The sequence below is a fragment of the Macrotis lagotis genome, chromosome X, assembly GCF_037893015.1.
Source record: "Macrotis lagotis isolate mMagLag1 chromosome X, bilby.v1.9.chrom.fasta, whole genome shotgun sequence".
NCBI classification, from domain to species: domain Eukaryota; kingdom Metazoa; phylum Chordata; class Mammalia; order Peramelemorphia; family Peramelidae; genus Macrotis; species Macrotis lagotis.
In genome coordinates, this window is record NC_133666.1 from 331,286,597 (window position 1) to 331,298,880 (window position 12,284).

The window sequence follows — 12,284 nt, forward strand, 5'->3', positions numbered from 1 at the left end:
AGGATTTTACTCTTTGTAACCCACAGTGCTAAATCTGAACACTACCCGAGTTTGCACAATAGGAGGAGCTGGGCATATTTCATAACTTCTTCAGAGAGCAATATTTTTCAAAGCAAATAGCCCCCTGAGTTGGTCCATCCGGAAGTGCTGAATGTGTGGTGTTCAGCAGGAGTCTGTAGATAAGGCATTAATAAGTGTCCGAGCAGAGAGTTGACTTACTGAATCAAATGATTTGCTGACACTTCCCTTCTGCCTCAGGTGCTTGAGGTAGAGTGTCAAAGGTTCCCTATAAATAGCTGGAGCTAGTCTCTAGAGCTCTCACTCTTCCCAGACTACCCTCACTCACCAATTGCCTGGGAAAATCTTTGCTTGGGCCAGTGAGATCAGGCCCTAAGAAAACTACACCATGGTCAGGCTTGTGCTCCCCAATCCAGGCTTGGAGAATAGGATAACATCTCTTGAAGAGCTTGACACCATTGAAAAAGAAGAGGCAGGTTCAAGACCCAAATGGGACAACAAAGCACAATATATGCTGACCTGTGTTGGCTTCTGTGTGGGGTTAGGAAATGTGTGGCGATTTCCTTACCTCTGTCAGAGCCATGGAGGAGGTAGGTAGTGTTTGTTTTTTTCTATGTATCCTGTGGGGGGAAATGGGGCCATTGGCAGTCGCTGAGCCAAACAGCAAAAAAGGTAGGCAGACTTTTTTGCCATACTCATTTGCACTTCGAGCACTAGATTAAAAATTCCATGAGGGCAGGAATCAGTCTCAATTAGACTTTAAATCTCCACCAGTGCCTAGGTATGATATGCCTCTGCCCAAGTAGGGACTGGATAAATATTAGATGAATTGAATTGAACTCAACACTCTACCCAGGGCTTGAGTATATATATGTACAGGAAAGGGAAAAGTGATGGGAGAGAGTGGTACACTGACATCTTTGCAGCCCACTCTGCTACCACTCTAAGATCGTACCTTTAAGCTGGAGGATGTTTTTTATTTGGGTTTTTTGTTTGCCCTTCGTTATCAAAGAAGGCCACAACATCAGGGAGGTGATGCCATGACTAACATATGAATTGGATTTGAGTATGTGTGTGTGTAGGGGGGTGCTATGCTAAGTCACCAGCCTCACTTTCTCCTCCAGAGCCATCTGGGTCCAGTGGCCAGATATAAATCAGGATGACGGACCGCAGATGTTCTGGAGAAAATCAGGGTTAAGTGACTTGCCCAAGTTATACAGCTACTGTCATGTCTGAGACTGGATTTGAACTCCACCCTCCTAACTCCAAGGCCAGTGCTCTATCCACTTCACCAGCTAAGAGTGGATCTGACAGAGCTTTGTATACCCTCCTCTTTCCTCCATGAAACTGCAGACTACTAGAAAACCCAATTGAGGAAAAGGCATTCGGCACCAAATTTTTGATTTCTTATTTTTACAGTTTATTATTAAGTAAGGATTTTGTCTATAGTTTTTCTCATCATTTACCAAAAGTGTTTTATCATCAGAAACAATATGACCTTTGAAAAAATTGCTGGTCTTGAAGTCAGGAAGATCTGGGTTCAAATCCATTCTCTGACACTAGTAATTGTATGATAGGTAAATCAGCTCTTTGAGCTTCGAAGTTAGAGATATGTTGCCTGTGTGAGTGAGTGTGTGTGTGTGTGTATAAATGTTTTCATATTAAAAATCTCCTACTTGATTGAAATTATAGGTCTGAATAGCAACCAAAAGATGTGTTTAAGACTTTAATGATATCCAATACTGCTCCTAAAGATTTTATGCACCAAAAATCTCATTTACCAAATGAATCTCTGGCCTAAAGGAGAGCTTGCAGCTCCCCAAGTGCCAATGTAATATTTCCTCAAGGGAGTCCTTAATATTCTGGAGTTATTGACTCATTTTACATTCTCATCATTGTCTTGGGCTTGGAAATACACTTTCTCAAGAAAGAAATCCAAGGAAATGCTCCCTTCACATCTCCTTCCCCCCACCTTTTTTTAAAAATAGGACTTACTCCTTTCTCACATGTGATCAACAAACATTTACTAATCAACTCCTTTGATCTAAATTCTGGGGATATAGAGATAAAAATGAAACAAGGTATGATGAAGGTTGAGAAAAGATGCAAAGCACTCCAGGAAAATGAAACCTGTTTAAATGTTAACATTCCTATTCCACCTTTTGTAAGGGTACTAATTTCAGGAGGATATCTATCAGAAAGTATATATCTATAAAAAGCACCATTTAACATTTTACTTTAGTGAGGAAAATTTACACCTGAGGGTGGGAGCTGTAGCCTAAAATGTACACACAAAAAATCTGGGGTTATAAGCCATTGGAATTTGGACTTATGATAGAAATGTGCATTGCAGTTGCTGCTCTGTTAGCTTTGTACTGCCTTTTCCAAAGGCTACAGTTCTTAGGGGTTTTTTTAGTTGGGTTTTTTTTTTTTTAGTTTTTTTGTTTCTTTTGCAAGGCAAGAGGGTTAAGTGGCTTGCCCAAGGCCACACAGCTAGGTAATTATTAAGTGTCTGAGACCAGATTTGAACCCAGGTACTCCTGACACCAGAGCTGGTGCTTTATCCACTGCCACCTAGCCACCCCAAGGCTACAGTTCTTTAAGTGTGGTTTGAGGACCCCTAGAGATCTCCAACACTCTTTCAAGGAGTCTATGAGGACAAAATTGTCTTCATAATAATACTGATGTGTTACTAACTATATATCTATGCAAGGCCAAATTTTCTTCAACTAAAACAGCATATCACCCCAGATTGAATACAAAAGCATATAGGAGAGAAGCCAGCTGTTTTTATTAAGCCAAATATTAGAGAGATTTGTAAAAATATGCAAAATAATGCCATTTTCTCACTAAAGTTGTTTTATGTTGGAATATGTAATTATTTTTATAAATATATTTGTTATTTATGTTGTTACTTTTATTTATTATTGTATTTTAAATTTATTGATACAAACTTTTAAAAATATGTTAATTTCTAATCTTTTTTTAAAAAGCTCTTTGAGTTTCTATGTAATTTTTAAGAGTATAATGGATCATGAGACCAAAATGTTTGAGAAACACTTTTCTAAGGAATCTAGAGGCTAATTTAACAAATGTATACATTTTTCTTCTTCAAGCTGTGATCTTATCTACAGACATATGAGTCATGCTTTCAGGAAACCTGATAGTGCGAAACCAAACTAAGTCATGACAAATGAAAACGGGTGATCACTACTCTTCCTTTTGCAAGGAATTTTTAGGTATTTTAGGTAGAATTCTATTTACAAAGAACTCAGTAACAGATACCTTAGGAACACCTTGCTATTTGCTGCCTAGGTAGCAATGTACAAGGCTTAGTGTGTCTTGTATAAGATACTCCTCTCTCTGGGTCTTCAATCCCTCTTCTATTGAAGGAAAGGATGATCTCTAAATTCCCTCAGTCATTTAAATTCTTTGAATGAAAGTATTGGAGTTTATTTCTGTAATTACCCACCAGATATTCTGGCATTGTTGTGTTGTTTGGTACAAACAATAATTTTAAAGAATTTTAAGGTCAGTTGACAATGTGAAAGACTGGTAAAGCCAGATCTCTGGGTTTTGTTTTTATTTTTGTTTTTTTGTTTGTTTGTTTTTAGGAAATAGAAGGGGCTGAACCTAAAAAGGAAATGGGATTTTTTTAATGATTTTTTCAATTTTAAACTTAAATACAAAATGAGAAAAGAAAAAATGCCTTGTACACAGCAAATTATAAGAGGGGATTCATTTATACATTTCCATTTCAAGGAAAACCTATATAATAAAGACTGCATATTATTTGCAAAGCTCCCTGCTTTTCTTTGTTTCCTTGTTGGTTTTCTTTTGTTCCTTTTTATGTATTTTTAGCTTTATTTTTCTCCCCCCCCATAAAGAAGGCTACAATTAGATATATATGCAACCTCATACACTTACATGTAAGATCATACTATGGCCTCTCATCTGTTTATCTGAAAGTAGATAGCATCAGTCTGCATAAGACCTTCCCTGTTTCTCTAAACCAACCAATCCATCATTTTCTGCACCACAGCAATATTCCAATCCAATCACATCTTCTCTGAGAGATTATCAATTAGTTTACCCCCACACACACACAATTTTCTGTATTCCTTCTGTTCTTGGCTATATTGGTTTTATTTATGAAAGAAAATTTTAATTTAAAATCATTAAAATTGCTTTTTTTTGCACTTCAACAATATCTTATAATATTGTTTGTCTCATACTACTGAATTTCCTTCCTTTACATCTGTTTTTTCTGATTCTTTAAAGTTTCTATCCTTTTATTATTCCAAATGAATTTAATCACTTTTTCTAACTCAGTAAAATAATTTTTAAGTAATTTAGTTAGAATGTCATTTAAAAATTATATTGGATTTACCTACCCATGAACATTAGATATTACTTCAATTATTTAGATCTTAGTTTATTTGTATAAAAAAGTGTTTTATGTTTTATGTTCATATATTTCCTATGTCTGTTTTGGCATGTATATTCTTAAGTAGTTTATACTATCTAGGTATTTTTTAAAAATATAAAATAATATCGAATAATATTGCTGTCTCATAGCATAATTTGTTATTTTTCACTCTTAAATCTATTTGAACTTTAAATTTGTCTGAGATTATGATTAACATTCCTGCTTTTTTACATGCTAAATTCTACTCCTATCCTTTATTTTATCTTTGAGTATCTCTCATTTTATAACATTTCCTAAAAGCAACATATTATTGAATTCACATTTCTAATCTGCTATCCATTTGTTTTATGAGTAAATTTGTACCATTCACAATCTAATCTACAATTACTTGTTATCTGTTTTCCTCCTTCCACACTATCCTGCTCACCCAGTTAACTCTATCTCCCCTTACTTCTCTGCTTTGTTTCCACCCACTATCTTGCCCTCCTATTCCTTAACCTGACTACCCCTCCAAATCCCTCTCTTATCCTTTCCCCTATCCTAATCCCTTACCCTCTTATTTTGTCTGAATTTAGAAGACTATTATACTCTTCAAGATATATATTGTATTCTCTTTAACCTTTCTTAATGACAGTTAAGTATCTGCCTTCCCCCCACAAGCTTCTTCCATATCAACTTTTCCTGTTATACCTCATTATTCCTTTTTAATCTCTCCCTACACAGTTTTATTTTCTTAGAACCTCATTTTTAGAATCACTATCATGCTCATTTCAGCCCATGCCTTTCTTCCAAACTACCCAAATAATGATAACAATCATAAGAGCAATGGTAATAATTTTTCTTATACAAATTAAATGATTTGATCTTTATAATTGGTCTTTAATCTTTGCCTTATATTGCTACTAGATGTTATATATCAATTTTCCCCTGAAGTTCAGGGATTTTGTCACAAAAATATGAAAGTATTTGAGTTTGAATTATACTTAATATTGCTTGGTAAGTTACCATTGGTCATAACCCCAGCTCTTTTGTTCTATGGAATATGGTATTACAAGACCTATGATTCTTCAGTGCAGTAACTACTAGGTCTTGTTTAATCCTTATTGTAGCTCCATGATATTTAAACTCTTTTTTTTCTTATTTTTTCCCAATATTTTCTCCTTAATTTAGGAGCTTTGAATCTTGACTATGATATTCTTGTAAGTTTCCCTCCTGGGATTTCTTTCAGGTGGTGACTGGGGATTTATTGTATTTCTGCTTTGCCTTCTTATTATAGTACTCCAGGGCCATTTTCCCTGAAAATTTCTTGTAATATTTAATCAATTCTTTTTTTTTTAAATAAGTAATTTTCCAGTAGTCTGACTAATCTTATATTATTTCTCCTTGAACTGTTCTCCAGAGTAGTATCTCTCACTTATTTGATTTTTAAAGTCTTTTTGACTTTTTGAGTTCTTCCAAGAACTCTTTTTGTGTTTGAGACCATTTGGTATTTCTCATTGAAAAGAAGTGACAGGGACAGCTAGATGGCACAGTTGCTAAAGCACAACCCTGGAGTCAGGAGGACCTGAGTTCAAATTTGACTTCAAACACTTAATACTTACTTAGCTGTGTGACCTTTGGCAAGTCACTTAACCCCATTGCCTTGCAAAAATTCTAAAAGAAAGGAGTCATTTTTTAGTTCCATTATCTTCCTCTGAACATGAACCCAGATCTTTTCTATGCATGGTTGGGTTCTATCTCCTTTGCTTACTCATTTTTATTTATTTATTATTTTTTTATTTCATTTTTAACAACTATTAACGTGATCAAATTCCAGTCCTGAGATAAGGGAAATGATGATCAAAGTCTAAGGTCCTTCATACTGTCTCAGAATTCAACACAGAACACCCATCTCTACTCCTAGACCATGTTAGGACCCTTAGCCACATTGTCTCATAAATGATCTTGTTCCCTGTGGTCCCTCAGGGGTTGCTAACTACAGTTGTCCTCTCTGCCCCAGAAATGAAGCTAGAGATTCTGTTCTCCTGCAAGTGTCCACAACCAACAGGGTCTCTGTCCATCACTACTGCCCTCACCAGGTGTGTGCTAGCTCCTTCTCCTGCAGACACAACCCAGATATTGCATCTGGTCATCACAGTTGTGTTTGCTCCTTGACAATAGAAGGTCCTTCATTCTTTTCCTACTCAGTCATCAGACCCCAACACTGTCTGAAAGATAGACATTTCTAAGACTGAGGCTGCCTCTCAATCTAGCTGATCCCAGGGCTTGTTTGTTGATTCTACAGAGTCAACCTAGAGGTATTTATACTTCACTCAGGTCAAACCCCTACTGTTAGAGGTCAGGTCTTTCCTGGGGTCTTCTCAAATTTTCTAAGGAAGACATCCACTTCATGTCCCCTTTATTTCTTCTACTCAGAGGTGATGTTCTTTTTTTTGTGGAGGAAATTTGGAGAATTTTGACCTATTCCACTATCTTTCCAGAATCCTATTAAAGTGTTTGTCATCAGATCCTAGATTTAGAGCTACAGGGAACTTTGCTTTCTGCCCTATGGACATGAGATTAGCTGCTTTCCAAAAATAGAAAGCTCATGAGGATGGGATGTTTAACTTGTGAAAATCCCAATTTCTCTCACATGTCTTGTCCATATTTCCTTCATGAAAAAAAAGTAAGATAAGAATGAGGTGAGCTGTCGGGCTGCAATGTCTCCATTGATAATAAAATTTGGTTTCATATACCTTTGTTGATGGAACTAGACTTGGCCATCAATGTTACAAATGTTCGAGGGAGCTAGATTTTTGTAAAATGGGTCTGCTGGGTGGCTTTTCTTCAGATTGAGAATGCAATTATAGCTCATAACAGTTTTAGTGTTTGAGTTACAATCTAATTCACTTCCATTCATTCCATAGAGGAGGAAAAAAGAAGGTTAGAAAGAGTTAAGTGCCTTACCCAAGGTCAATTAGATAGTATCAAAAGCAGAGTTTGAACCTAGTTTCCCTGCCCCAAAGCCAGTGTTCCTTCCATTTATCACAATATCTTTGAAGGGCTATGATTTGGAGATATAATTCAGTCATCTTAAGAAAACATTTAGAACTAGGTGTGGTTTTTACTATAGCAAACACATTCAATCTGGAGTTAGGAGATCTGAGTTCAAATTCCAGCTTTGTTATTTATAGCTCTGTAACCTTAGGTGAGCCCTTAAACTAGAAATTCTGAAACCTGGAAGAAAAGGTTTGAGTGGGGATAGGGGAGAAGAGAGTGGGATAGATTGTCTAAACACTGTTCCTGAGTTTGCTTGGGGAAACTAAATGGCACAGTGAATAGAGTACCAGGCCTAGAATCAGGACAATTCATCTTCCTGAGTTCAGATCCAACCTCAGACACTTACTATCTAGATGACTCTGGACCAGCCATCTAACCCTATTTATCTTAGATTCCTCATCTGTAAAAAAAAAAAAAAAAAATGAAGCACCAATATCTTTTGCCAATAAAACCCCCTATGGGATCATGAAAAAAAAACAACACATGACTGAAAAATGATTGGACAAGATAAATTGCATGCTTGAGTTGTCTTGAAGACAGATTAGGATATTTGAGGTTAAAAATGGGAAATGCAGTATGTTTTTAGTAGGGGAGAGGGTAGTATGGAGTGGAAGACAATGAACTAGTTACTGAATCTATTGAGGAAGAAAAGAATGATGGGAAGAACATCATCATCATAGATCAAGGCAAGGAACTAGATAGAATGAAAAGGACTTCAGGGGTGATCGGAGCTGATTGTGGTATAGGAAGAGGTCTGAAGGTAGCATTGGGGAAGCAAAGAATCAGCTAACTCCTCCTCCAAACCCAGCAATCCGGGTTAAGTGACTTTTCCCAAGGTCACAAGGTATGTGTCAGTTGTCTGAGGTCAAATTTGAACTCAGGTACTCCTGACTCCAGGGCAGGTGCTCTATCCACTGCACCACCTAGCTGCCTGCTGAATTTAATATGGAAACTAGGGTTGGGGAGAAGTATAACAGAAATCCTTGAGTAATTCTTTATTCATTTCCTGATGCCTTCCAATTTGGGTGTCAGGATCCTCAGGCAAGATGACAGAGAGAGTAATAGTCCATCTTATTCCACTATAGTAGGAAGGTCACCAAGGAGAGGGGTTAGAGACCACAGGGTGCTAGGGAGGGGGGAGAAGGGAAGGGAGAGTGGATGCTGAGAGAATACCTTTCTGGTGAAAAGAGAAAACAAGAAGCTCTATTAGAGCTAGATCTAAAAGTGTGTCTTCTAAAAGAATTCGAGTCCTTTGGGATATTGACATCTGGCAGAAAGTTGTGTTTGCTCTGTGTTTTCTCGAGGTTCCTTTCATCACTAAATGCTATTACCTCCCTTTCCAGTAAAACGACAAAGTAATTTCATTTATTAGGTATTTAAAAGAACAAATGATAAAAATGGAACAGCTTCCCTCAACCTCTAAAAAACATCTCAATCAGGGTAACTAGGAAGCCTTTGAGATGAATGCAAGCCAGGACAATATATTATGTACTTAACAGAGTTGCAATTTATCTCATGGGATTCTAAATCTACAAATATGTGTTCTCTAGGATTTAGTGAGTCTCCCCAGTCATTGATCTGTCTCAGCAACAGAGATCTGTTTGTACTTTAATAATGACTAATATGTTTCTTCTTGAAAACAGGAAGGAAAAACACTCTGATCACTTCCTTTTAGTTCCAAACTGTATGTCTAGTCAAGCTCCTAAAGATATTGGGGCTCTATGATAGAATGTTATATGACATTGATAGAGATTGACCTATGTAAAATGGGGAAAAAGAGCTCCCTCCAAGGAATCCCCAGATGCTTGGTTCCCTCTTGCCAGCCAGGTTCCTCAGGCTATTAATAGAGGTAGATAATTCACCTCCTTATCCTGTTGTTCTATTAGCTTGAAGTTTAAAACATTTCCCAGTATTCTTCCAGGAATTACTATGCTTTTACTCCTTTCCAGTTTTCCAACCTTTCCTCTTTGCCCCAGTTATTTCAAGTCAGTTTCTCTATGCCTACCCTCTACTCTTATCTAGGCTGAGCTCTAGGTCACCAAGAAGTGACTTTTTTCCTTCTGTTCCAGGTGCATTTCATTCTTAGTATGGTTAGCACGTAACCTGAGAACCTCACCAGCCTCTGTGGGTTCTAGCCTTTGGAAATCTTTGCAAACTTTTACTCAATCTCTTAGATAAACTTCAATATCCAGTAATACAACCTGGTTTTCCTTCCTTCCTCATCCCTTGGGTTCAGCTTTTTTTTCTCTTCTTTCTTAACCTCTTTTCTCCTTTTATTGCTCTATTCAGATGGGCTAATTCCATTAGTTCATCATTCAGAATCAACTTCATTTTCCTCACTTCCTCTCTCTAATTATTATTATTGCTTTATTTTTTCCAATTACATGCAAAGGTAGTTTTCAATATTCATTCATTTGCAAGTTTGAGTTCCATATTTTTCTGCCACCCTCTCTTTCTTCCTCTCTTCCCACACAGGGGAACAATCTCATAAAAGTCTGTACCTGTACAAATGTGAAAAGTCAGCATTTCAATAAAAATCCATCTTGGCTCTCTCTGATTTCTTGGTGTACCCAAGGCATTATCCATCAGTTCACCTAGCCCAGAGCAGAGATTCCTTTCCCTCAGAGAACTCTCCCTTTTTTTCCTCCTTCCTTCTTTTCCTTCTTTACTCTTTCCTATGAATACACTGATACGAGAAACTCTCCATCAGTTAAAACTGTTTTACCATTCATATTACCAACTAGGGCTGCTGGGTAGAATTCTGGGAAGAAGTTCATGAGTTCAGATTTGACCTCACACACTTATTAGTTGTATGACCTTGGGCAAGTCACTTAACTTTGTTTGCCTCAGTTTCCTCATCTTTAAAAAGAAATGGCAAATCAGTCCAGTGGTTTTTTTAAGGTTTTTTTTTTTTTTTTTTGCAAGGCAAGGGGAGTTAAGTGGCTTGCCCAAGGCCACACAGCTAGGTAATTATTAAGTGTCTGAGACTGGATTTGAACTCAGGTCCTCCTGACTTCAGGGCCAGTGCTCTATCCATACTGCCACCTAGCCACCCCTACTCCAGTGTTTTTAAAAACCCCAAATGGGGTCATGAAGAATAGGCCATAGCTGAAAAAAAAAAACCCTGAATTTTATAATTTACTCATCAGTAACTTGTTTTGGGGGTTGCCTGGGACAGTAGGGCTTAGTTGGTAATAGAATCGATATGTGTCAGAGACAAGAACTTATTGTAGCAAAGCAAATATTTGAACTAAAATCCTGTGACTCCAGGTCCGGTTATTATTTCCCCACCATACTTCACTGGCTACCTTAGCATGTATTATTGTATTTTACAGTTACCTCTCTTTGTGTCTTATTCTCCTTTAGTCTATAAGCCCCACGGAAGCAGGAATCTAATTATCTAATTGTTGTACTTCTCCTAGAGCAGGGTTCTTCTTCTAAGTATCCTGGACTCTTCTGGAAATCTGGTGAAACCAATGGACTCCTCAGAACGATGTTTTTAAACGGATAAAAAAGAATACACAGGATGACAAAGGAAACTGATTATATTGAAATGTTATTAAAAAAAAAAAGCAAATGCCTAGACCCTGGCTTAAGAATATCTGCCCTATTAAATATCACAAAGTGTTCAAAAAATGTTTGTTAAAGTAGCAAGGTGGTGAAGTAGGTAGTTCTGACGTCAAGAAGATGCAAGTTCAAATCAGCTTCAGACACTTTCTAGTTATGTGATTTGGGCAAATCACTTAAAGTTTCTCTGCCTCTATTTTCTCAATTGTAAAAGGGAACAATACACTTATCTCTCTCAGGGTTATTGAGAATATCAAATGAAATAATATTTGTCAAGTTGTTCTTCTTCCCTTGAGTTTAATATCATTGTACCCCACAAAGGGTGGTATTGTGGTTGTAAGAAATGAGAGTATAAAGTTTCTCAACAGACTCTTTAATTCTGGGGAGAATATGCATTGATAAGTTATATCCTCTCTTGATGAAACCACTTAAAGTGATTTCTCTCAAAGGCTTATGACTTATGTTGAATTTATTATTTTATGACAGCTTTCTAGGCAGTAGTTGGTTTTTTTCCCCTTCTCTTTAAAGAGAAGAATAGTAAGGGAAGCAAAGGGGAGAGGGGAACTTGAACTAACTGTGCTATACATGCTTTGTACAAAAGGAAGGATAATTCTTTATGGTACACCCAATTCACTCTCAACTGCATCCTAGACATCTGTAAAGATACTGGCAACCGGGAGCATGGTTAGTTGGAGATTTTCAATGACTATTTACTCAGGACATTTTAACTTCCAGGAAGCTGCCAACCTTAAATAATACATCCTGTTTTTTCAGGGTTTCTGTTCTGAATGACACACAGATACAAAGTAACATCAATGATATGACTTATTTTGCAGCTTAGATGATACTGGAAAAAATGAACAAGATGTGGAGGGAACTTGCTAATCATGTTTAGTAAAGGGAGATAGCTACAGACATCTATTACTTTTAAAAATGTTTAAAACCTTGTGACTTTGTATATTCCAGCCCAACATAACCCTTTGAGAATTGAACCTGTTTTATTTTTTCATCTTTCAATTCCTAGCATGTAGCACACTGCAATATACATAATAAGCATTTAATAACTATTTGTCAACTAGGTGGAACAGTGGCTAGAGTGCTGGATCTGGAGTCAGGAAGACTCCTGAGTTCAAATCTGGTCTCAGTCACTAACTGTGTGACCTTGAAAACCCCAAACAGGGACACAGAGTCAGACACTACTGAACAACTACAACAACAATAAATATTTGTT

General features: G+C 36.9%; 1 protein-coding gene across 1 annotated transcript in view; it reads left to right on the plus strand.

Moving 5' to 3' along the window:
- Positions 1-290: 290 nt before the first annotated feature.
- The window catches only part of SLC6A19 (solute carrier family 6 member 19), a 46,041-nt gene continuing 34,047 nt past the window's right edge, over positions 291-12,284 (plus strand). The window contains exon 1 of the mRNA XM_074200001.1: positions 291-608. Coding sequence (XP_074056102.1) covers positions 407-608 — 202 coding nt within the window. The 5' untranslated portion in view covers positions 291-406. The remainder of the gene's footprint in view (positions 609-12,284) is intronic.